Source organism: Ylistrum balloti, unplaced genomic scaffold (assembly GCF_031769215.1).
Source record: "Ylistrum balloti isolate Yb309-2 unplaced genomic scaffold, AGI_CSIRO_Ybal_v1 Utg370290, whole genome shotgun sequence".
Classification (NCBI taxonomy): domain Eukaryota; kingdom Metazoa; phylum Mollusca; class Bivalvia; order Pectinida; family Pectinidae; genus Ylistrum; species Ylistrum balloti.
This window is the reverse complement of record NW_026782220.1, coordinates 1022852-1050807: the sequence shown is the minus strand read 5'-3', so window position 1 is coordinate 1050807 and position 27956 is coordinate 1022852. Positions and strand designations below refer to the sequence as shown.

The window sequence follows — 27956 nt, the reverse complement described above, 5'->3', positions numbered from 1 at the left end:
TTCTAAGGCATTCGATCGCGTGTGGCATAGGGGACTGGAAGTGAAAATTGGCTAGTTATGGGATAACAGGTAAGTTACTTGACTGGATAATGAATTAAGTTAGTCAACAAGTTTTTAATGGAAATAGCAAATCCTGTATTGATAAATCAAATGCAGGCGTACTACAAGGCTCTATTCATGACCTTTTACTATTTATAATATGTATCAATGATATAACAGACAATTTGTTAAGTTATCTACAACATATTTGTGCCGACAACCAAGTTTAATCAGTGAAAAACATATATGGTGAACCTACAAACCGTGGATACAGCTAACAGGTACATGTAGGTTCTGTAAAATAGCCTCTCGTTATTTATAACCCTTGTTCCTACCAACCACTACATGTGAGTAAACCAGGACTTCTGATCAGCCCTAACCGTCCAGATTGTGTCTAACATCTGACAAATAAGTACAATGTCATAGCACTTTGTATGTCGCACGTAAGAAAGTTAGTGTCACCTAACTTTTTATCACATATCCTATTTTTCTGTTTAAAGTGAATAAGTCTGCAGCCACATATTATCCCTAGAAAGCATCGTTTTATAAATATTTGTACCTGAAGTACTACAGCCAAACAAATATTAATTCTAACATCTTTTATGTCTGTCTCAAGATGTTATCAGTTCTGTCCATATCTATAACTACTGTTCTTGCTGAATTTGATAGGAATAAATGACATTAATTTGAGATATCCCGTCCACATGGTACGACTTTAAACCAGAGGTCACACAATAAGCTACCATGAATCCCTATACTGGTAAAAAGTGACAAAATGTTTGGTTGTATTCCTTTGAAATTTTGACAAACTTCTAATTAGATGTTTTTGTGACATAGATTACATGTAGGTAAAAAGCTAGTTGTATTGTTAATTTCTAGTTTATAATAATGTCGGTAGGACAAGGCTGTTGTTTAATGTATTTGTCTGTAGTGGAAAATAAAACTTAGGTTTATATATAAACAAAAAATACCTGCAAGTGTTGACTGGAAAAACTGTCAGATTTCTGACAAAATATCATCACTTGTCTAATGACTCAAACTGATGAAGAGTATTGAAACTAATAAAACCTGTATGTTTTACAACACCACTGTTAACTTTAAATAAATCTTCAGTTTTATCAATCAGTATCACATCATTTCTTAATTTTACTACATATTATGTCGGATTGATAACCTGTCACTATTCACCAATATTGTGTATGTCTACCTGTCACTATTCACCAATATTGTGTATGTCTATGTATTGTCTACATGATATCACTAATTAACAAATTTTAACACCTTGATTTTTTTCCCCACATCATTCAGCACCTAAATTTTACAGAGTACTAATCAACATTTGACTTCTAATGAATATAAAATTATCTGTAATTCTAGACTCCATGTAAAGCCCTGGTGGAGGTAACAATTAGGGAAGATAAACACATTCTAGTGACAAACAAATCAAAACAAAGACATTGTAGGTTTTTATATACTTTATTTCCCACTGTTTAGGTGGAGTAATGTTTCATTAGAATTAGGCAAATCATCAGTAAGTAATGACACAGGACTGGTCAAGTGACCAGTGTCCGGAGTGATGACACAGGACCGGTTAACGGACCAGTGTCCTGGGTGATGACACAGGACTGGTCAACAGACCAGTCACTCGAGTTATAACACAGGACTGGTCAATGGACCATTGTCCTGAGTGATGACACAGGACTGGTCAACTGACCCGTCACTCGAGTTATGACACAAGACTGGTCAAGTGACCAGTGACTTGAGTAATGACACAGGACTAGTCAACTGACCAGTAACGACAAAGAATTGGTCAACTGACCAGTATCCCAAGTAATGATTCAGGACTAGTCACATGACCATCGTTCTGATTAAAAACACAGAACTGGTCAATTGACCAGAGTCCTGAGTAATGACACAGAACTGGTCAGTTGACTGGTGTCTACAACAATGTTTGATGATTACAGCACTACACCTAGGTCACACCACAGGTATATAAATATACTGCTGAAAGAAATTCTGGTCATTTAGAGGTGAGATAGTAGTCTCAGAAATAGAGACACGTTTCACCAGTCGAGAGTAAAATGTTTTCTGTCCAGATCACCTTTTTCCAAAATGCTGACAAGTCACCTACTATAGGATCTCAAAATGTCAACAACTCTTGTGATCTAAAAATCACTAAAACTGATGAATATTGTACTACTTTCTCAAAGTTATGACATCAATGCCAAGCTTCCTGTCTGACCAGAATAACCTTCAGCTCTAACACTATACTGAGTTTTACTGGTAACACCTCAGTAAACATCACAATACAAACATAGCAAATCTCTGGACTTCATACTATATACTGTCTCTCTATATTTACAAGAAATAAACACTACAATGTTATATCCATGTAAAGTTGACAGTCCCCCAGACCATTGTAGTACTGCTCCCGGTACTTGATAATAAACAATAATTACAGAAAAAGACAACTGTTACTTAAATGCATATTCCAGGGCTTCCATTTTCATGGATTCTACGTTGCTTTCTAAGTAGGTAAGCAGTTTGGGATTTCCTGTGAGTATTGGTTGATGATGACCATGACAATCAATAGTGGTAATATGAGACATTTGTTTTCTTAATCACTAGTGGTAATGCTAGACATTTGTTTTCTAAGTCAATAGTTATAATGCTACACATTTGTTTTTTTAATCACTAGTGGTAATGCTAGACATTTGTTTTCTAAGTCAATAGTCATAATGCCAGACATTTGTTTTCTAAGTCAATAGTCGTTATACGAGACATTTGTTTTCTAAGTCAATAGTTATAATGCCAGACATTTGTTTTCTAAGTCAATAGTCGTTATACGAGTCATTTGTTTTCTAAGTCACTAGACATAATGCTAGACATTTGTTTCCTTAGTCACTAGTGGTAATGCCAGACATTTGTTTTCTTAATCACTAGTGGTAATATCAGACATTTGATTTCTTAATCACTAGTCATATTACAAGACATTTGTTTTCTTAATCACTAGTGGTAATGCCAGACATTTGTTTTCTAAGTCAATAGTCGTTATATGAGACATTTGTTTTCTAAGTCAATAGTCATAATGCTAGACATTTGTTTTCTTAATCACTAGTGGTAATGCCAGACATTTGTTTTCTTAATCACTAGTCATATTACAAGACATTTGTTTTCTTAATCACTAGTGGTAATGCCAGACATTTGTTTTCTAAGTCAATAGTCATAATGCAAGACATTTGTTTTCTTAATCACTAGTGGTAATGCCAGACATTTGTTTTCTAAGTCAATAGTCATAATGCTAGACATTTTTTTTCTTATTCACTAGTCATAATGCTAGACATTTGTTTTCTTATTCACTAGTCATAATGCCATACATTGGTTTTCACAACCATTTGTGGTTAATGCAAGACTTTGTTTTTCAATCACTAATGGTAATGTAGGAATTCTGATTTCTCAGCACATTTTGTATTATAAATATATTATTATAAATGATGTTTGATTGGTGTTGGGAACAAACTACAGTACCTACAGGAAAGTCACCATTGGAATGTAGAAATAATGCAAGCTACCTAATAACTCTCCGCCACACTCAGGAGATGGACTAAGGGGAGACAACCTACCAGTAGAATATTTCTCTGTATTTAGCATCTTATTTTTAAAATTATTGTACTATAAAGCAAAGCATGAATACTGTTTAATGTCACAGAGCCCTTCTTAATGTACTTATTTCTTTAAAACAGTTAATTTCTCTGTAAAATGGCAATTTTTTTAATACCTTTACTGAGCCAAGAAACATTTCTTAAGAAATACAGTAACTCTTTGAAACTATGAAATTAGTTCAACAAAGCAGCTTCTAATTGGGCCCCAGACATCAAAAAAAGTTAAAAGAACTTATTTTTTTTATAAGCAAAATATTGATCTACAGAGCTGATAGTTCTACAACATCATTCCCTGAAACTTCTACCGCTAAAGGCTAAATAATATATAAAGTAGAACAGATTAATTTATAGTGGTGTGCTGCCATATATACTGTGGATATGGAGTAACCTCCCTTGTCCAGAACTCTCACACTTTTACCTTGCATCACATATAAAAACATTTCCACTTTCACATTAAACAAACACTCTCTCCACATGAATGATGTACACATTTTAGTCTTCATTCATTCTTTAGAACATCTATCATATTCTGTGTTTGTTGTCACATGACCACATACCAAATTGTCATATGACTATAAAGTCACATAATTGCATCACTCATACTGTTGTCACTCATGCATACCTCACAAACAATTGTTTATAAATTACAAAATGTAAACATAGCGTGAGCTTATATGAAAAATGCCACACAGAAAAATTGAAGTAGCCACTAATACTGTACAGTGGAATCTGCCTGTCGACAGAAGGATATCCTCCCATGGGCAAGGAATCCATTCTTTTAAATATGTTTTGGTTTTCACAAAAAAACCCCAAAAAAAACATTGAATTGAAGATTGCACAAGAATTGGCTGACCGTTAGAGATCATGCCACAAATGTGGCTTCTGTATGGCCACTTTGTCCGGGCTATGCCCAATTAGTCTTTGGAAACACCCACTAGAACCTGGGGCCACCCCCATTATTCAAGCCACATCAATAGGCCCTGCTCATTAAATGTCTTGAGCAAAGCTAAGAATAACATCAGGATTTCATCATTTCTTCTTTTCCTGATTGTCAAGCTTCAACCTTATTTACAACTCAATTCACAAGTCGCAAACTGCTGCCACATTGTCAACACCAGTTAAACTATCCTATTGGAGAAGTTGTGTGCTGTCTAATATCTACTCTTCCATATGTTTACGCCTGTGGGTCGATGCATTTCGTCACAACCAAGGACATGAGGTGTTTACAGCATTAGCCATGAAGGTCAGTGCTAAAGCGGGTGAGGTCAGTGGTGGAGATGACCTCCAGGACCAAAGCGTTCGCGATCCATGGCCAGCTGGCGCTGTATTGCCTCCTGGTGAGCAGCCTGGGCAGACAGCTACAAAGGGAGATAACTCATTTTAAAACAAGAACAGCAATTTTTCTGAAATAGTCCAGGCAGACAGCTACAAAGGGAGTTAACTCATAAAATTATAAAACATCCAATACAGATATTTTGCGTGTGACACATTTATCAACATTTTCACTGAAGTACTTTAAATAAAAATAAAAAAACTATCTAAAACAATTCTTTTCTTTTTCCTGTTATTATTTGGTTTTAATGAAAAGCATGTCTACAACTCACAGTTTTCTACATACATTGTCTATAGTGTCAGCATTTAAAGATAAATTTGATGGCTTCAAAATATGGGACTTTTGCCTTCAGGTATGACACGTATGGACCAGAGACAGAAAGACTGACCACTGACAGAAGGATGGACCACAGATACAGGAATGGACTAGACAGAAGGATGACCCACAGAGAGAAGGATGGACTACAGACAGAAGGATTGACCAGACAGAAGGATGAACCACAGAGAGAAGGATGAATTACAGAGAGAAGGATGGACTACAGGCAGAAAGATGAATCACAGACAGGATTGACCACAGTCAGGAGAATGGACCACAGTCTGGGAAGACAGCTAATATGAACATATAGGAAGAAACAGTAAGAACATTTACATGGCTTGGAACAAAAATTACAGCAACTACTGGATTTTCTTTTTAACAAGTTAACAAAATCTTACCTTGATTTCTATCAGATCAGAAAAAGCAAGACTTGAAGGAAAAGCTATATCGTCAGACTACACGAGACATTCCTTGTATCTATGTTTAAGTCTAAGACAAGAGAGAGTTTGGAAGATATAACTAAAACCCACCTGATGAGCAAATGCGGGGTCTGCATAGGCTCGTCTATAGAGATCACTTTGCAGCATCTCCTGTTCACGCCCTGCTAGCAGTGCTGCGTGTGGTGGCAGTCCCTGGGGTAGAGACTGAAGGTGTGGCCCAGCACTTGACGTCGGGGGGTTAGAACTGTTCATTCCTGAGGCTAATGGATCAGCTCCTGCAAAGTCAGATCAAAATTTTGTGTCATATTTCTGTAAAACGTCACACGATAACATGAAACTCAAATACATGTAACTAATAACACACAAATGTTCATACAAAACTCGAATACATATAACTAATAACACAGAAACGTTAATACAAAACTTGAAAACATATAACTAACAACGCACACATGATAACACAAAACTCAAATATATATATCTAATAACCCACACACGATAACACAAAACTCAAATATATATATATCTAGTACCACATATACGTTACACAGGACTAAAATATATAGATCTAATAACACAAACACAGTACTAAAATATATATATCTAATACCACATATATGTAACATAGAGCTAAAATACTTAGATCTTACAACATACACAGGTAACATAGGTTTATAACACCGGTTTATATAATCAAAATTTGAAATATATTTAAATGTATGGAAATGAGAATTTGTGTGATTATAAGAAAGAAATGTTATGTAAAATTATTTGCATAAAAACTTCAACAAAATGATTTTATTTTTAGTTTCTATGTAACAATAGATATTAGCCACAAATTACCACACATGTGGCATTTAATAATCAATTTGATCTCTTTTATTGACAGCAACTAGGCTGTCTCACATTTGATCTTTTAAAACAGTCCCTAGAATACCTATTGTCACTCATGGATATATACTTCTGTCAACAATGGCTATAAATCCCTATTGTGTTTCTCTGGAAGCGGAGAAACAGCTGACATAGTTGTTTCCTAGGGTAAGACACACTTAACCCTTATTGGTCAGGACACTCTCCCAAACATTGTTCAGGTCCTGCTACTACAAGGAGACTCAATTTCAAACTGACCTTGGCTGTTCATTGGCCATAAACCCGGAAAACCAAAATCCCTACAAATCATTTCATCACGGCCAATATTGTTATCTTTGACCAATGACTACCAAAACTGTTCAAGGGTTGATGAGGGTACACAAAATTATCACATTTGATGTTTAGAGAGGCCAGGTACCTATGTTTAACAGTGTCAGTCCTTTGTGATTTTAGTTTATAACAGATAAAACATATTTCATATTGAACAGGAAAATTTTCATTTCTTTTGTTAGGAACAGGTTTAATATACATTTAATAAAATTTTTAAAAAAAAAAAAAAAAAAAAAAAACCAACCAACATCTATTTCAATCAATTTTGACAATATTCCAAAATTTTACACAGCACCAATGTAAATTGTTTAAATTTAGTTTTTTCCATAAATACTGTACACACCGTTTCCTTTTCAGTATATTTTCATAGAAAAGTAAAACATATTAAAATCTTGCAAAAATTTTAAACCATCACAATTCATGAAAGTATGCGATGTTTAAAAATATTTTTTTATGTAAGTGTATATCAACAATAAAGTATCATATATTGGAATGTTACAAAATTCAACAAGGCCACCAAATCAATATTAGGATGCAAGTTTATATAGTATTTCTTTAATGTAAATAACACTGCACAATGTCACATACATCTATACAGTATTCTGCATGCGATATCAAGATTGATACACAAGGAGAAGTAGTAGTGATGGCACGATAAGAGTATGCTGTCTCTCAAAATTTTGTCTGCTTTTTTCATATTTCTTTAATTTGTTTCAGAATTTTCCAACATTGTAGTCAATTTTGCCAAATTTAATTTGAAGAAGTTCAGCACACACAGAGATGGAAAAAATAGACGGAAACACCAGCAGAAGATTTTGTCTTAATCATTACAAACTTATTTCAGATAATTGCATTTACTTAAATGAGAAAATATAGACAAATCAAGAAAAGCACACAATCATGCTTTACATCAGTGTTCTGTAGCAAGGTTTCTTCTACTAAACAACAAATAAACACAAATACAAGGCTTCATCACCAACATTCTTTTATGTGATTCAGTTAACGAAAAAAAAAAAAAAAAAAAAATGAAAATCAAAAATATTTAAAAACAACGGAAGGAGAGAAATAAAAAGCATCTACTTTTGTAATGAAATAATAAGGAACTAAAGAGATTGGAGAAAGCAGGGAAAAAAAACTAAACGGGAACTATGGCAAAAAGGAAAGCAGAGGAGAGTCAATCACTGACAATAGTTGGACATGTATGTTTGTCGTTCTTGAGAACGCACTTACTAGAAAACTGATAGGCCAAATGTGAGGTCGGATCAAGCATACCCCTATCATGCTTTGAGCGGAGGATGCACTCGTTAGAAACTCTTTGCATGTAGATTTGCTCATTTGTAAGGCGCTGAGTGTAAAATTGGTATATCATTCTCCCGGTCAATTGATCAGAATGTAGAATATCTGTAACGACAATTAGAGGTAGTGATTAATCATGAGAGACGACGACAGCTTACCTGGTGGTAGGGGAGGGAGAAAGTGATGTGGCAGGCCGTGCAGCGACGGGTGAAATTGGGAGCCCGAGGCTGCTGCTGCTGCGGCTGCTGCATCCTGCTGGTGAAGGTGGAGATGAGTGTGCGAGTGTGCATGTGTGTGCGTGTGACCAGACGGTGACATGCCCAGGTTGCCCATCTGTAGTCGAACCATGGGGTCGGTGGCGAGGGCCATACGCTCCGCATGTAGCCGCTCGGCCGACAGTCGCTCCACTGTGTTAGAGTATGCAGCCATGTCTGCACCAGCAGGGTGCACTAGATGACACTGAGGGAACCCTACACGTAAACATGTAAAGAAAAGTCACTGGTGATGAGAGCACTATAACCGTGTTACATCAGTCTTCTGGATCTGATAATAACCTGTGAATAACTCTTCCAACTTACCTTTCATATCTTACATGGCAAACAAGACAATACAATAGCTGTCAATTACATTCATACATTTGGTCAAAATTCAAATATTTTTTCTTGAAAAATTGAACCTTGATTTATTACATTCACTATGATGTATAATTATGAATAAATATATAATGAAATTAACATTCATATGTTAGTGCCTGAGGGAGCAAGTTTCTACACATCATCACCCAAATGTTGATAAGGTATAAGGTATGGACTTACTCAGCATGTAGGATATAAAGCAACATTACCAGATGTAAATCTCCAGTATCAATTTTCAGTGAGGTTTATTCACATCTAATTGACAGCTACTAAATTTTCATACATATACATATATTTTATTTAAATCAGGATTTTGGACATGAAATCAAATACATATTCAGCAGTCACGTCAAAATCAGCGTCAAATAATATTAAGAAACATTTGAAAATTCTTCACAGATGTGAGGGCAGTAAAATTTCTTCCATTTTTCCCCCAAGTTGTCTCCATTTAATACCCTGTCCCCAGCCATTAACTTTAGGTAGAAAATATCCCAGAAATTTTTGGCTGTGAAATATCGGTATTGTCTCCCTTACTTTGCTAATGGACCTTATGGTCTTATTGGTTATGTTCCTTCAAAGTTTTAAATTCACAACATCAATGAGAAATTCATTTAGTGATGATGGTGAGGTGAAAACACCAAGCATTTAATCATGTATTCACAAAATCCCTGAGTCTTAATGTATTTTAAATCTTACCAAAATACTCACAACTTACCAAGCCTATTTGGTACAGTTTTCAATGGGCAGTTCACCTCCCTAACATGCATTCCATTTTCTTTGTCACAAAAAAACAAAACATATTGTGAAAATTTCATCTAGATTTTTGCAGTAACAAGACAAAACTGAAAGGTACTCCCTGAAACGCTGTATTTAGGCCTGAAAGAATAAAAACCCTCGGGAAACCTTACACAAGCTGATACCCAACTGTTAAAAACTTGAGGCATCTCTTACGTATGCGGATACACATCTGTTAAAAACTCCAGGCATCCCTTACACAAGCTGATACACGTCTGTTAAAAACTCCAGGCATCCCTTACATAAGCTAATACACATCTTTTAAAAACTTCAGGCGTCCCTTACACATATTCTGATACACATCTGTTAAAAACTCAAGGCGTCCCTTACACAAGATGATACACATCTGTTAAAAAATCTAGATGCCCCTTTCATAAGCTTATATACATCTATTAAAAACTCCTGGCGTCCCTTTCACATATTCTGGTACATATCTGTTAAAAACTTCACGCGTCCCTTAAACAAGCTGATACACATCTATTAAAAACTTCAGGCGTCCCTTACACAAGATGATACCAAACTGTTAAAAACTTCACGCATCCCTTACACAAGATAACACACATCTGTTGAAAACTCCAGGCGTCCCTTACACAAGATGATACACATCTGTTAAAACTCTAGGTGCCCCTTACACAAGATAATACACATCTGTTGAAAACTTCAGGCGTCCCTTACACATATTCTGATATATATCTGTTAAAAACTTCACGCGTCCCTTAAACAAGCTGATACATATCTGTTAAAAACTCAAGGCGTCCCGTACGCATATTCTGGTACACGTCTGTTAAAAACTTCAGGCATCCCTTACACAAGATGATACACATCTGTTAAAAACTTCAGGCATCCCTTACAAAAGATGATACACATCTGTTAAAAACTCCAGGCATCCCTTACACAAGATGATACACATCTGTTAAAAACTTCAGGCATCCCTTACACAAGATGATACACATCTGTTAAAAACTCCAGGCATCCCTTACACAAGCTAATATACATCTATCATGACTCAAGATCTGTTTGACATGTTCGTATCTCATGCCTTAGTTAGTCTATGGTAACTACCTTCCTCAATCATAAAAAACCAAAATTTTTAATTAGATCTAATTGAAATCTGGTGTCAAATTCACCAAAACAAACTTTAATAAGTGAAAGAAACAACGAAAGTCTACTAAATTAGTGACCTACCTAGTCGTTCCATTCTTTCCCGTTCACGTTGCAAGAGATCACTGGCTATGCTGGTAGGAGGATAAACCCCAGGGATGTGATGACCCCCTCCAGGGCCCCCAACATTAGCTGCCGAAGGTAAAACATGACTTCCTGGGGGACAGAACCGTCTCTGTAGCTCTAACCAGTTAGAGTCAATCCCTGGTCCATGTGGTAGAATTCTATCCAATCCTGAAGACACACAAAAAGCTTTACTTATTCCTCAAATATTGATTTTTCCTAAGTAATGACAGGATCTTTTTTCTTTCTCTCAAATCACATGTTCTATCTAAAAAGTCAACATTAAGGATCAAATCTGAATAGAAATTTGAAAAAAAATTAGGTACAGGAACACTTTTTCACAAAAAATCGTTTTAAAACCCCTACTGCATATCTGCATAATAAAGTGCATCATGATGTGAAATTTCAGAAAGTGTCACCTAAGGTCACCTAGCCCTTGAACCAAATGAGCTATATTTTTTTTTAGAATTACCTGTAGGTCACTGATTTTTTTTTCTGAAGTGAGCTGTTATTTTTAGAGAATTACCTGTAGGTCACTGATTTTTTTTTCTGAAGTGAGCTATAATTTTTCGAGAATTACCTGGTTTACTAAGCTCTAAATCTGCTTTCAATTTCTCTCTCATTTCCATTTCACGTATCTCCCGTTCCCGCAATTCTCTCTCCCTGGCATCTCTTTCTCTCTTGTCGCGCTCCAGTTCCAATTCTAATCTGAAATCACAAATAAATAAAACAAAAATTATTGCATATACATTATCAAATGAATATTTTCATGTGAAAATTTTTATCTTCCTGTCTTAACTGTTGATATCTATGTGGTTTCCAGAGTAGGTAATTTACAAATATTTATTTGGATTTTAATGCATGTTTTACCATATTTATACAAATTACTCTTACCATATCATACGCAGAGCAAAATTTTTAATCTAAAAATTGAAATGTCACCTAAAATCTGCAGGCCAATTTCTTTGTGTGTTGAAGTTTGATTCAACGTAGTCAAAGAGAAATAACCCTAAAAATCTAATTCTAATACAAAAAAACACCCAACACATTCCTCATATAAAAAAAAAACAAAAACAAAAACACCTGCAACCAGTTGAACCTTCTCATATCTATAAACTTTATCTTAAAAATATTTTATCATTTTCGAAAATAACTTGAAATTATTATTTATTATTTTTATTTGACACAAGCTTGTATGTTTCAGATTACTGGCCACAATAGTACCTTTCACGAGAGCCAGGTGGATACATTGCTGCCATGCGGAAGTCGAGAAGGTGATCCATGGTATGGGGCATTCCTGCATAGGAAAGAGATCGTGCAGGTTCTGGGCCTGTCCAATCAAAAGAAAAAATTGTCATGAAAAAGTTCAGAAAAATGCAAAGCAATTCTTAAACTCATTAACACTCAAGATTTGTTTCGTTATACAAAATTACTGAGTGATTGACAAAATGAAACAAAGTTACGTTTCATTTCATCATACAATTCATTTGATTTATTTTTTGGAAAAGTTGATAATTTAATGAGGCCTATGGAACAAACCCAGATTTTATTATTTCATAAGACTAAACAGAAACTTTAGGTCCGGTATGTAGGACTATTATCTCATCTCATTTTTATCTTTCACTTTCAGATATTACGATATCAGTTATCAATATAAACACTAGGCTGATAATAGTTATCAGTATATACAGTAGATTGATAACAGTTATTCATATATACACTAGAATGATAACACAGCTGAGTCAATTTATCTTTGGTTGGTTCTGTCTCATTCTTTATCCTACAAGACCCCCCTCCTTTTTCTTTTCACCAACTTACCACTACCCATAACATGAGGTTTTGCATATTCACTGAGCTGACGTAGGGCTGGAGTGTCGGGATAGGATGAGCGAGGGGTGTGGCGTTCATAGGGATTATTTGGTGTTATGCTACTGGTGATCTGAGCATCAGCTGTTGAATTAGGAGGAGGTGTCTCTGGTTTTTTCTGTAGAATAAGAAAAATGTGTAAGAAACAAATCACAATTATCTGGCAGCATATTTTGAGCAAAAATCTGAGGGAGAAAATCATGTACATTTCCAAAGGAAAATTAAATAAAAAAAAAGAATTTAAAATTTTAGTTAACATGAACAGTGTGTAACATTATTTATATAGGTCAATGAACATACCATCTACAAATTGTTTATAGAAGAATTCTAGTAAATGTTTAATGTTAGGAGTCAAAGATAACCTTTCTATCAGGCTTAAATCTATATTTGTAATATGAATTTTATAACTTATTTAAAAGAAAAATATGAAACCATATTTGTATATTTGATTCTAGATAGGAAAATAATGAATTAAAACAAAAATGCTAGATAATGCCCTTTCTATCAGGCTTAAATCTATATTTCCGATATGAATTTTGTAACTTATTTAAAAGAAAAATATGAAACCATATTTGTATATTTGATTCTTTACAGGAAAATAATGAATTAAAGCCGAGAGCTAGATAATGCCAAGACCTGGGTAGTAAATACCAAAGATCAGGGTCACCACTAACTTACAGCACTAACAACCTTCTCTTCAGTTTTAACGGGAGTGGTGTGTGTCGGTGCTGCTCTCTTGCGTGCAAGCTTGGAATCAGGATGGGGTCTGAACACAACATCACAGCGAGAACAGCAATTGTTTTCTCCTCTGTTCAGCACTCTCATTAGTCTACAGATGCAACAGAATTTTTATATCTTTTTTCTAAATTTGTCCATGCTAATATCTCAATTTAAACAGTGTATGAAGCTAAGCAAAGGATATTTTCTTTGTCTTTTCACATTACAATAAAGTATGTTGAAAAAGCACTGAAAAGTCTTCTACTTCTAAAATATATTATTTGAAATGAAAAATAAATTCAATCGCTTTAATTTTCTTCGTCTTTTTACATTACAATAAAGTATGTTTAAAAAGCACTAAAAAGTCTTCTACTTTTAAAATAATATTATATGAAATGAAAAATAAATTCAATCACTTTTAAAACAATAATGTTACCCAGAGGTACTGATAGCCTTTTGGATTTGCTATCTGGTTTTGCTTTGGAACAAGGAATACTACACAAAACCACCAAGATGTACTTACATTGCATTTTCTGATTTGTAGATTTCTAAACTACATCGGGTAGGATCTGGCCCAGGAGAAGTTGTCCCTCCCTCATGGTCTGATTCTTCCTCTTCCTCCATCATAACACTAGTCTCGCCCACTGGTGTAGATGGCTCTGGTTTGACCCCTCCTCCAGGGGTCAATTTCTCTGTTGTACTTGTGTCCGTTGTGGATGAGGGAGAGATCAGTTCTTTAGGGGTGGTGGGCGGTTCATGGATGTGTGGGTGGGACCCATGAGGCAAAGTCCCATGGAGGAGGGGCCTAAGGGGGGAAGGTCCATGTGAGAGAGGTCCATGTTGAGAAGGCCCATGTGACGATGAGGATGATGATCCATGTTGGGTTGGTCCATGTGATGGAAGCCCATGAGGGGATGGTCCATGTGTAGGAGGCCCATGAGGGGATGGTCCATGTGTGGGAGGCCCATGTGTGGAAGGTACATGGGGAGAAAGCCCGTGTGGAGATGCCCCATGAGAATGTCCATGTGAGGAAACCACATGTGGGGGTGGTGGCCCATGAGAAACAGGACCATGTGTGTGTGATATATGGAGGGGTGGGGTTTTACTGTCCGATCTACCCCCACTACTCACAGAATCAGACACTCGACTGTTGGGCACTACAGTACTATTAGCACTGGATTCCAATCCTGGTTTGGAGAATGGTTGAAATGACTCTGTCCGAGAGGTAAAACTAGATAACGGTTCAGACTTCACTATAACACTATTCATGCTAGATTTGTCCTCGATTCCACTTAGTCGAGAGGCCGCATTGTCCATCAGGAGCTTGGAAGGCCCAAAGCTGTGTTTAGGAGATGGTGGTGGAGACACAGGCTCCTTTTTAATTGGTACTGTATTTGTGTGAAAGTCATCAAGTCGGGCTGGTGTTGACAAGGTACTGGCAGTGCTAACCTGAGGTAATGATAACGATGCCCTTGAGTGAAGTGATGACAGAGATGGTGGAGTAAATGGCGATGTTTCCCGGTGGAACGCCAGGTCCTGAGGAGTGCTGCACTGGAGCGACAGCGGCATGGATGGCGAAGTGGTTGACAGCAACTTCTCTGATGGCAATTTCTGCGATGACGGTAGAGAAATGGAAGATGATAAGGGTACAAGTGGGGGACAGGATGACACAGGGGAAAGAGGGTGCGAGTGATGGGGGAGGTGGTGAGGAGGGGGAGGAAGGAGTTGTGAAACTGGAGGGGGAGATGTATGAGGATGGTGAATATGTGCTGGCTCTGGCCGCACAAGTGGCACCTTGTCGTGAAGGTTGGCCACGGTGGCGGTGGAGACAGGAGTGACAATTGTTGCCACCGGAGACTGGACAGAGGTGTTGGTTGTAGAACTTTGTGATGACACCGGAGCTTTACTGGACTTGTAGTCGGTGTCTACAGAACGCGGAGTGCTGGGAGGTGAGGACGAGCTAAGATCATCCTGTAACAGATAGACAGATAGGCTCAGCCACTTAACCCCTCAGTGCCTATAAACCTGGCAAAACCCAACTACAACATGTCTTATCACAGTATCAACCCAGGCCTAAGGTGCAATAATCCAGATACTTTGTTATTATATTGAACCGGTCAACTTCTTCCTTATCATTAAAATAACCCTGTCAACTTGGTTCCTGAAATTACAATAACCCTGTCAACTTGGTTCCTGACATTACAATAACCCTGTCAACTTGGTTCCTGACATTACAATAACCCATGCAACTAGTTCCTTGATATTACAATAACCCTATCAACTTGGTTTCTTGCATTAAAATAACGCAGTTAACCAATAGCACTATCAGTTATTCAACAATGAGATCTAACTAGGATTGAACTCTTTCTGTCTCTGCAACAAACCTTGCTAAAAACTTGATATATACCTACAATCCAATCCCCACCACCCCTCCCAAATTACAAACTGATACAGACCTATCATCCCCACCCCCATCACTCCCAAATTACAAACTGATACAGACCTATCATCCCCACCCCCATCACTCCCACATTACAAACTGATACAGACCTATCATCCCCACCCCCATCACTCCCACATTACAAACTGATACAGACCTATCATCCCAGCCCCCATCCCTCCCAAAATTACAAACTGATACAGACTTATCATCCTAGCCCCCATCCCTCCCAAATTACAAACTGATACAGACTAAACATCGCCCCTAATTTCAAACTGATATAGATCTACAATTCCCCGATCCAAACTGTAACTAGTTCTACAGAATACTATAGCTGATATAAGATCCAATTAACCCTACCAACTGGTCTCAATCTACCATCCCAGTTCTACTGATGGCTGAAGTTAGGTGTAAAGATCTAAAGTGATTTGTTAGGTGCAGGTTAAATAGTAGAGAGTACAGAGTACATTGTAGATACAAACGTAGAAGACAAAACTAATGACACATTAGATGACATGGTACAGTAGAAAACATATTACACAAAACACACAAATACTTCACAGATATAAATATAAAATATGTATTCCTTACAAAATCAAATACGGGTATGATATGAATTTAACTGACAGATTATAGCTATTAAACAGATGGTATATACTCGAATAGACCAGAAAAATTGTTATTAAAACATTTCTAACTTTTAATATAATCAATTTTCTTCACTTTTTAAGCATCAACCATGACGTTTGATTCTATCCGTATTAAATGACCTCTGGTAAGACTTTTGACCTTTAAAACTTACCTGATTGTTCTCAATATCTCCTTCGTTACCATTCTCCTCCTCATTCCCAGATAAACTGCTGCTGTCAGACACCGACTCGGAATCTGACCGATCCTGTCAACAAATCAGTTAAATCTTACACAATCATGATAAATGTAGAATACATGAAAAGGGATTAAATGGTCATCAGACAATAAAGACTTATATATGATATAACTGCAGTACTAGGAAGTTATCAAATGATATAAACAATCAGATTCAGAATATTTTAGCAAATGGGAGGCCAAAGAGGCCTGAATTGCTCACTAGTTCTAAAACTCAAAGAAAGAGAGTTTTTCAACTCATAAAATCAATATTGGCAAACATGAAATCCTATTTCTCAAGCATACTGCTATATAAATACTATGACACAAGACCTGTTGCTTGTTGACAGAAATTTGAATTCCTCAACACATTTGACCCATGTGACCTGTAGAGTGTGTTAAGATCAATCATTTGAATAAACTTGGTAGCCCTTCATTCCAGCATACTACAAGCCTATCAGCACCATCCTGGCCCTTTTGTGTATCAAGAATAACTCATTTGAACAGAAGCTTTACATATGGCATAAAGTAGATGGCTAAAGACAACAGCTGAAACGCAATAGCTAACAGTCATCTTGACCCTTGGGATGGTAGTCTTTCAAGACCCACCCTTCAAAGTTACAAAGAGTTCAAATAAAATTTAGCATGGTTAGGTAGATATTGTATGACCAAGTAAGCTTTAGCTTGCAAACCCACAGAGTGACAAGATGCTCTGGTTACCTCAGCTTTCTTTTTCTTGTTGTGCTTGTCCTCTGAATCAGAGTTGGCTTGTCGCTTCTTGCCTTTGCTTTGGGCCTCAGTTGTCTTCTGTAATGACAAACACCAAAAGTTTGTTACACTTTTTCCACCAGCATTCTCAAGCACAAACAAGCAAACATTGAGTTTTACTTCAATTATAATAGGTCATCCTACTTTAACAAACCTGATATCTCTGTAAATTTTTGAATGCAGGTGTAATAACCTTGACCTAATTTGTTTGCATTTTATACGAACCCTATAATTACCTTTGACCTTCCTCAATTTCTCCCTATCTCCATTACAATGTATGACCTACACATGTGTTGACCCTCGTGACCTTTTTCTGGCAAGTACAACACATGACCTAGGTCTACTCACCTTGACCTTTTTCTGTGTGTCTGTGCTACTGTTGCTACAGGTACTACCAGTGCTGGGAGACTTGCGAGCCAGTGGGACGAGTGGATTAAGTGGGCTATCAATGATATCTGGACTACTAGTACTATTATTTCTCTCTTTCCTTTTGCCTTTTGTCTATAGAAACAAAATTTCAAAATTCATTTAAAACATTTGTTTTAAAAACAACTTCAAAATGAATAGAGAATGTAATTATTTCTGTGATTTTTAACCAAGAAATCTTCACATAGAATCTGTAATTGTCATTAATTTGATAGTCTTTATACTCACCGATTCTCGAGTCTGCCGCGTTCGCATATTGTGCCGACAGTTGACAGAATCCTCTTCCTTGACTGGCTGGAAGAGGAAGGGTGAAGGGTCGCGGGATGAGGGGTCTCGTGTTGAAGAATCGCGAGGACTCTCTAAGGGCCGCTCTTCCCCGTAGCGTTTGAAGTGGAGGCGACATTCTGTACAACGGAGACTCTTATCTTTACCAGCATGGTGCCAGTCTTTAGACACTGTAATAGAAAAAAAATAATACCTACAGTCACAAATATGTCTTACTATACAAACATAACCATGAATAAACATTTTAATTCTCATAAATATGCTAATATTTAGCAGTAGTATGGGGTAAGGCAAGTTCACAGGGATCAATTTCCCCATGTCTATACATGGTACATACATTTGCTTGATCCACTGTTATGGTTGCTGGGTATCTAATATTTGTGCTGAATCTAACGATAGCCAGAAAAACGAACACTAAAAATATAACCAACCCTACAGTCAGTACTAATCAAACTACTGTTGGTAGCAGCTGTGAATCATCTTTTTTTTAAGGTTTACTTGCTACAAAGTTTCAACATTCCTGAGCCCCTTAAGAGAATTCATATTTACGTATAAAGTTTCTTTTTATTTTTAACCTTTAAACCTTTGCTGGATCCTGCTCTTCTGTGGTCAAATTGATCTAAACCTGGAGAAAAATGTTTGATGTGACAGATGGAAGGCTTTCTCAAAGCTGAGTTACAAAACTAGTCGACTTGGGTGAAATCCTAAATGATATGAAAACCAAACCAGGACATCAGAGGACTCTGGAAGGGCTCCAGCCTTCGTTTGATGGACACTCAAAAAGGTTTCTGAATAAATTAAGAATACAAATTCTGTGTCATATCAAAGGGAAGTAACTGTGAGCTTTTGAATTTTCCCCAAGATACTTCAAAGGCTTTTCTCCAGTAAAGGAACTAAAACAGACTTTCTAGGGAACTCAAAATCTTTATATTAGTATCTAAACAAACCAATGCTGGCTGGTAAACATAAAGGTATTTTACTGTACATACGACCGGGTATACTGATTCTATGTAAACAGTGATACAACACTTTTTCTAGTCAATTTTTTGAAGACAGCAGATTTGAATAATGTTTCTACATTTGAAAAAATGATACAGGAAAATTTTAACTGATAACAACATGCGGAATGTTTGCAGACACACTTGTGAACACGGTTGTGTGGATTGGGATGTGACAACAGCACATGTGACATATGTGTTAACGATACTGTGTGCTGGGAAGTTCACAAGAACAGGTGTTATATACCCATATACTGTAATATAATTTAAAATGATAATTTGACAAAAAACTATAGGTATAATAATTACATATAAATGGTCTACCTTGAGTTAGCAACTGGCTACAACACTTGAGTTTAACACTATAATAATATTTACTACATACAAAATCTACAGGTCTGTTTCACTAATCATCACGTTCTCTATATCATTAACAATCTTTGCATGCATAATATATCAGCTATGCTTTGATGATATTTTCTAACAAATATCAGCTGTTATTGATCCTGGAGATAAGTATGTGTCCTTGACAGAAAATGCTTGCTGTTGATCAAGGAGCTAGAGGACTGAGAAAAGTGTTAAACCAACTTCCTGTTTGTATGTAATGAGAATGCAATTTACACTCAATTTTCAGATTTACTTATCAATACTTTCTTCAAATCTCACAGTCACTGGAGCGAATGACATAATATAAAAAAGTCATAGCACTTAATATCTGAATATCATTCTGTCTTGCTGATCATTCATCCATACCTTCGCTGTGAGTCTATTTTAGGACTTACTCGACAAACCAGAAGAACTTGGGTAGTAAGAGTATTTACTCTGGTATAAATTTCTACTTTATATCATACATTGTGAATGTTCAGATTTACAATAATTCTTGATCTAAGCAACTCACCTGTATGATTTAGATTTGTAGTGATCTAAGGGTACCTCTATGATTCAGATTTATATGGATCTATGGGTATGTGTATGATTCAGATTTGTATAGTACGGTTTGTATTATATACAGTTGTGCTGTTGTCGGAGGTCCAGTATGGTTTGTATTATATACAGTTGTACTGTTGATGGAGGTCCAGTTGTATTATATACAGTTGTACTGTTGATGGAGGTCCAGTACGGTTTGTATTATATACAGTTGTACTGTTGATGGAGGTCCAGTACGGTTTGTATTATATACAGTTGTACTGTTGATAGAGGTCCAGTACGGTTTGTATTATATACAGTTGTACTGTTGATGGAGGTCCAGTATGGTTTGTATTATATACAGTTGTACTGTTGATGGAGGTCCAGTACGGTTTGTATTATATACAGTTGTACTGTTGTTGGGAGGTCCAGTACGGTTTGTATTATATACAGTTGTACTGTTGATGGAGGTCCAGTTGTATTATATACAGTTGTACTGTTGATGGAGGTCCAGTACGGTTTGTATTATATACAGTTGTACTGTTGTTGGGAGGTCCAGTACGGTTTGTATTATATACAGTCGTACTGTTGATGGAGGTCCAGTACGGTTTGTATTATATACAGTTGTACTGTTGTTGGGAGGTCCCGTATGGTTTGTATTATTTACAGTCTCACTGTTGTTGGGAGGTCCAGTACGGTTTGTATTATATACAGTTGTACTGTTGATGGAGGTCCAGTACGGTTTGTATTATATACAGTTGTACTGTTGATGGAGGTCCAGTACGGTTTGTGTCATATACAGTTGTACTGTTGTCAGAGGTCCAGTATGGTTTGTATTATATACAGTCGTCTGTTGATGGAGGTCCAGTACGGTTTGTATTATATACAGTCGTACTGTTGATGGAGGTCCAGTTGTATTATATACAGTTGTACTGTTGATGGAGGTCCAGTACCATTTATATTATATACAGTTGTACTGTTGTCAGAGGTCCAGTATGGTTTGTATTATATACAGTCATCTGTTGATGGAGGTCCAGTTGTATTATATACAATTGTACTGTTGATGGAGGTCCAGTTGTATTATATACAGTTGTACTGTTGATGGAGGTCCAGTACGGTTTGTATTATATACAGTTGTACTGTTGATGGAGGTCCAGTATGGTTTGTATTATATATAGTTGTACTGTTGATGGAGGTCCAGTTTTATTATATACAGTCGTCTGTTGATGGAGGTCCAGCTGTATTATATACAGTTGTACTGATGATGGAGGTCCAGTACGCATTGTATTTGCTCCCACCTATTCTACACTCTAAGGTCTGATTTACATTTCCGTGTGGCACGTATTTCGTACACCTCAATACCTTTCACTGCTAGAACCAATCCTTGTGTCAATTCATCAGGAAACTGTTCTATCTAAGTTGTGTAATTTCTCGGTTAGTGGATAAGTTAGTTCAACAGCGTAGAGAGCTACTACCTTGATAATAGCCCTATACCCTGGAGCCTCCTGTTCTACATTCACCCTACAAATCAATAGACATATACTGCACACTAAATTGAGAATAAATGTGTCTGCTGCACATGTTGCAGGAACTGTTCTTAAACTTTGATAACTAGATCAGATAAAAGGTCACTGGGACAGTTCTACTGGGTCAATTCCACTGATAAAACACCTTAACATCAGACCAGCAGACTGAATATCCTGAGTTAGTGACATCATGTCTCCATAGGGAGTTCCCCATCACCATAATATAGGGACCATAGAAGTAGAGGATGATCACCACATGGTAACTACATGGTCACTTCATGGTCACCATATAGTCAACACATGGTCACTTAACACGATCACCTAAATGTAATCACATGGTCACTTAACACGGTCACCTCATTGTCATCACATGGTCACTTAACACAGTCACCTTATTGTCATCACATGGCCACTTAACACGGTCACCTTATTGTCATCACATGGTCACTTAACACGGTCACCTTATTGTCATCACATGGCCACTTAACACGGTCACCTCATTGTCATCACATGGTCACTTAACACGGTCACCTTATTGTCATCACATGGCCACTTAACACGGTCACCTCATTGTCATCACATGGTCACTTAACACGGTCACCTCATTGTCATCACATGGCCACTTAACATGGTCACCATATGGTCAATACATAGTGACTTAACATGGTTACCTCATGGTCACCAGTGCTCATTGTCATCACATGGTCACTTAACACGGTCACCTTATTGTCATCACATGGCCACTTAACACGGTCACCTCATTGTCATCACATGGTCACTTAACACGGTCACCTCATTGTCATCACATGGCCACTTAACATGGTCACCATATGGTCAATACATAGTGACTTAATGGTAATTCGGCTCTTAATTTCTATAAAATAAGACATACTTATTTGGGCTTGAATACTTTTCAAAGCTTTACACTACAATGACAATAAGTGACATCATAAAGATGTGACTTATTTATGACGTCACAATAGCATTATTATATGTGTCTTACAATACTTATGACATGGTCATATGACAAGACACAACAGGTCAGTTGTATGATAAATATAATTTAATCCTTTACTGATTTGTTATGATTTAGACAGGCAGACCCAATAACTGCAAGCATCAGTTTGATTCCTTTATCTCAGCCTATAACTTACAGAGTAACAGGAAAGACATGTATCTATGTATCTCCCAGCTGGCAGTCATTTTAATTACCTATTAAAGCAATAAAGAATGTGCTTTGTTGAAAAGGCAGGAAAGGGAAATTTATTTTTGTGTGCTGTGTTGAAGAGGTTGGACAGGGAAATTTATTTTTGTGTGCTGTGTTGAAGAGGTTGGACAGGAGAACCTATTTTTAAGTTGTCAATGAGAACATGCAATTAAGCATTTCTAGTAAAAGAAGCCTCATAACACATGTGCCCTGTTTTTTGTATATATAAAATATTCTGCTGTTTATAGATTCTCCGTTCTTCAAATAAATTTTCACAGACTGATCACCAGGCCATCAAGTCAGAGAAGTAGTAGATCACAGACTGATCACCAGGCCATCAAGTCAGAGAAGTAGTAGATCACAGACTGATCACCAGGCCATCAAGTCAGAGAAGTAGTAGATCACAGACTGATCACCAGGCCATCAAGTCAGAGAAGTAGTAGATCACAGACTGATCACTAGGCCATCAAGTCAGAGAAGTAGTAGATCACAGACTGATCACCAGGCCATCAAGTCAGAGAAGTAGTAGATCACAGACTGATCACCAGACCATCAAGTCAGAGAAGTAGTAGATCACAGACTGATCACCAAGCCATCAAGTCAGAGAAGTAGTAGATCACAGACTGATCACCAGGCCATCAAGTCAGAGAAGTAGTAGATCACAGTGGTAGATCACAGACTGATCACCAGGCCATCAAGTTAGAGAAGTAGTATCATCAGACTGATCACCAGACCATCAAGTCACAGAGATCACCAGGCCATCAAGTAGAACCAGTAGTAGAGAAGTAGTCACAGACTGATCACCACCAGGCCATCAAGTTAGAGAAGTAGTAGATCACAGACTGATCACCAGGCCATCAAGTTAGAGAAGTAGATCACAGACTGATCACCAGACCATCAAGTTAGAGAAGTAGTAGATCACAGACTGATCACCAGACCATCAAGTCAGAGAAGTAGTAGATCACAGACTGATCACCAGGCCATCAAGTTAGAGAAGTAGTAGATCACAGACTGATCACCAGACCATCAAGTTAGAGAAGTAGATCACAGACTGATCACTAGGCCATCAAGTCAGAGAAGTAGTAGATCACAGACTGATCACCAGGCCATCAAGTCAGAGAAACAGTAGATCACAGACTGATCACCAGGCCATCAAGTCAGAGAAGTAGTAGATCACAGACTGATCACCAGGTTAGAGAAGTAGTAGATCCATCAAGTCAGAGAAGTAGTAGATCACAGACTGATCACCATGCGATCTAGGTTAGAGAAGTAGTAGATCACAGACTGATCACCAGACCATCAAGTTAGAGAAGTAGTAGATCACAGACTGATCACCAGGCCATCAAGTTAGAGAAGTAGATCTCAGTCTGATCACCAGGCCATCAAGTTAGAGAAGTAGTAGATCACAATGCACAAGCCATCAGGTACACGGCCCACACACCTACCATCAAATCAACATTAAACTATAGCGCTACATCCTTCACAATAGCTTTATACTTTTTCCACATCTTCTTCACCATCAAAGTCCTGCCTTTCACAGCTCAAGGCAGTCATATATCTGTGTTATTGTGATGCTATCATTAAATTAATAGAAATTTGTAAACCATCCTTTTTCACGTGTCTACCACTGTGTTGGTAGATTTTGTAAGCTGGATTGATTTGTACACATGACTCCGGCTGTCAGCGCCTTTCCGGTTATAATCAGCTTTAATGCATGAACAGACTTAAAGCAGTATCAGTCACGGTTGAGTGAGAAAGAGAGGAGAACAAGCTATCCTTCCATGTCTTACCAGTGGCACATCACTGTGGTAAGAGTAGGCTTTGTTCTCTTTACTCCAGGTCAATCGTAACCTATTGTTTCAACACCAAAATAACACAAGCTGACAGCTGAACTGTTACCTATAAGGTACAACTGTACCACTTTATCAGCTGTCTGCCAGGGAGGGAGCTCTCAGGAGCATTTTGGTGTAATGATAATGATATTTGTATATCTCAGCCATTCCATCACTCCTGTCATAGACTAATCCTTATCTAAAACAACCATATAATATAGGTCCTATATGTTCCATTTTCCAGGAGTGCAAGTATTTCATCCCCTCATTCAGTTCTTCTGTGTTGCTCATGCCCTGGTATCTCAGAGCCACCGACCTCTAGTACCTGTGTTGTCCATGCCCTGGTATCTCAGTCACCCTCCTCTATTATCTTTGTTGCCCATGCCCTTGTATCTCAGAGCCACCCACCTCTAGTACCTGTGTTGTCCATGCTCTGTTATTTCAGAGCCACCGTCCTCTAGTACCTGTGTTGTCCATGCCCTTGTATCTCAGAGCCACCCACCTCTAGTACCTGTGTTGCCCATACCCTGGTATCTCAGAGCCACCCTCCTCTAGTACCTGTGTTGTCCATGCCCTGGTATCTCAGAGTCAACCTCCTCTACTACCTGTGTTGCTCATGCCCTTGTATCTCAAAGTCAACCTCCTCTAGTACCTGTGTTGTCCATGCCCTGGTATTTCAGAGTCACCCACCTCTAGTACCTGTGTTGTCCATGCTCTGTTATCTCAGAGCCACCCTCCTCTAGTACCTGTGTTGTCCATACCCTTGTATCTCAGAGCCACCCACCTCTAGTACCTGTGTTGCCCATGCCCTGGTATCTCAGAGCCACCCTCTTCCAGTACCTGTGTTGCCCATGCCCTTGTATCTCAGAGCTACCCTCCTCTAGTACCTGTGTTGTCTATGCCCTGGTATCTCGGAGTCATCCTCCTCTAGTACCTGTGTTGCCTATGCCCTGGTATCTCAGAGCCACCCTCCTCTAGTACCTGTGTTGCCCATGCCCTGGTATCTCAGAGCCACCTTCCTCTAGTACCTGTGTTGTCCATGCTCTGTTATTTCAGAGCCACCCTCCTCCAGTACCTGTGTCTCACAGTACCGCTTGCCTTATACACATGAGTGTTGTCCCTTAAAGAGCATCCCAGGGTCCCTGATTTCCTCTATAACATGTCTTGTATCTGTAATCATGGACCCTGACCTCTAACACTGATGTGCTGTCCCTACCTCTATAACATGTCTTGTATCTGTAATCATTGACCCTGACCTCTAACACTGATGTGCTGTCCCTACCTCTATAACATGTCTTGTATCTCTAATCATTGACCCTGACCTCTAACACTGATGTGCTGTCTCCACCTCTGTTACTTAATGGCACCTTGCCGTAAAGCTCTATGTTATGTAAGTAGCTCCATCAGTTATGTGTATATATCTTTCCAACCTACACACAAATCATTAATGGATAGTAGGCCATCAGCTGACCCTAGTTCTCCCAAGTCTTACATTTCAAAAACTATCAGCCTCTGTTCTCAGATAGCAAGAGTGTTGAAAGATTCACTCTTACAAACCTCCATCTATAGGCATGCGAGAGGTTCTTACTTAACAAGACTTAATCTCTTCAGTCTATATGCCACCAGATATAGGTGTCCCCAATAGGTTTTAAAAGTATTTTTGAACAAAAGTGGACACTTCACTGAGCTGAAACATTTCATGTTCCAATCATGTAAAGCTGAAATAGTCTATGAGCTAATAAATAAGGACTGGGGTGACCAAAAGAGGTGTTGCTTTCAGGCTGGAAAGCATGGTACTCCATTTATTTCCCAGTTAAAATTCTGATAATTTGAGATAGTTAGGAGCCTTACCTGTTGTGCAACAGTGACGACATGAGTACCCACTCAGCTCGCGACTAGCACCACTATCATCCGAGTCTTCTGAACACTCACTGGCTGAACAGCTTTGGTCACCTGAAACAGAAAGGGTAAAGGTCATATAACATCAAAGGTTATTACTGCACCTATCTTAACTGAGTCTTGTAATAACAAATTTAGAAGATAATCATATTGTCTTGTAACAAGCCCACCTGCTAACTGCAGTGGCAAGAGGTTATATCTGTAGTCAGAAATTATAACTGTAGTCAGAGGTTATACCTGTAGTCAGAGGTTATATCTGTAGTCAGAGGTTATATCTGTAGTCAGAGGTTATACCTGTAATAAGAGGTTATACCTGTAGTCAGAGGTTATACCTGTAGTCAGAGGTTATACCTGTAGTCAGAGGTTATATCTGTAGTCAGAGGTTATACCTGTAGTCAGAGGTTCTACCTGTAGTCAGAGGTTATACCTGTAGTCAGAGGTTCTACCTGTAGTCAGAGGTTATATCTGTAGTCAGAGGTTATACCTATAGTCAGAAATTATAACTGTAGTCAGAGGTTACACCTGTAGTCAGAGGTTACACCTGTATTAAGAGGTTATACCTGTAGTCAGAGGTTCTACCTGTAGTCAGAGGTTATATCTGTAGTCAGAGGTTATACCTATAGTCAGAGGTTATAACTGTAGTCAGAGGTTACACCTGTAGTCAGAGGTTATATCTGTAGTCAGAGGTTATACCTGTAGTTAGATGTTATATCTGTAGTCAGAGGTTACACCTGTAGTCAGAGGTTATATCTGTAGTCAGAGGTTATACCTGTAGTCAGAGGTTATATCTGTAGTCAGAGGTTATACCTGTAGTTAGATGTTATATCTGTAGTCAGAGGTTACACCTGTAGTCAGAGGTTATATCTGTAGTCAGAGGTTATACCTGTAGTCAGAGGTTATATCTGTAGTCAGGGTTATACCTGTAGTCAATGGTTCTACCTGTAGTCAGAGGTTCTACCTGTAGTCAGAGGTTATACCTGTAGTTAGATGTTATACCTGTAGTCAGAGCTTACATGGTTGATTAAAAGTTAAAAATAACTGCAGATCAATTCCGATTAAACAAAACCCTATCAAAACTTGGTCAATGGTCAGAGAGGATTCATAATTTGACAGCAATCAGTTATCAAGGATCATAATAAGACAACAGATTTTAAAATCTACAACAGAACTTAGAAATAACTGCCCCTGAATTGACCTGTATTTTTAAGGAGAAATTTCTGTTAGACATTTTTAGGAAACTACTTGACTGGCGCTATAAAACTTCAGTCCTGTTGGATTAGTTA

The 27956-nt window shown here is 37.7% G+C and overlaps 1 protein-coding gene across 3 annotated transcripts in view; it reads right to left on the bottom strand.

Moving 5' to 3' along the window:
* Positions 1 to 1496: 1496 nt before the first annotated feature.
* LOC132552982 (arginine-glutamic acid dipeptide repeats protein-like) overlaps positions 1497 to 27956 on the bottom strand; it is a 65951-nt gene continuing 39491 nt past the window's right edge. Inside the window, exons 9-22 of one of the 3 annotated variants that reach the window (XM_060217187.1) lie at positions 26626 to 26727; positions 18249 to 18475; positions 17943 to 18095; positions 17547 to 17633; positions 16765 to 16857; positions 14046 to 15493; positions 13484 to 13634; positions 12758 to 12923; positions 12164 to 12269; positions 11520 to 11647; positions 10901 to 11110; positions 8444 to 8755; positions 5880 to 6064; positions 1497 to 5059 (exon numbers count right to left, since the gene is read on the bottom strand). In XM_060217187.1, the coding sequence (XP_060073170.1) occupies positions 4967 to 5059; positions 5880 to 6064; positions 8444 to 8755; positions 10901 to 11110; positions 11520 to 11647; positions 12164 to 12269; positions 12758 to 12923; positions 13484 to 13634; positions 14046 to 15493; positions 16765 to 16857; positions 17547 to 17633; positions 17943 to 18095; positions 18249 to 18475; positions 26626 to 26727 (3461 nt within the window). In that variant the 3' untranslated portion in view covers positions 1497 to 4966. Of the gene's footprint in view, positions 5060 to 5879; positions 6065 to 8219; positions 8391 to 8443; positions 8756 to 10900; positions 11111 to 11519; positions 11648 to 12163; positions 12270 to 12757; positions 12924 to 13483; positions 13635 to 14045; positions 15494 to 16764; positions 16858 to 17546; positions 17634 to 17942; positions 18096 to 18248; positions 18476 to 26625; positions 26728 to 27956 lie in introns of all 3 variants that reach the window. The other 2 variants (XM_060217189.1, XM_060217188.1) reach the window with 2 other exon arrangements.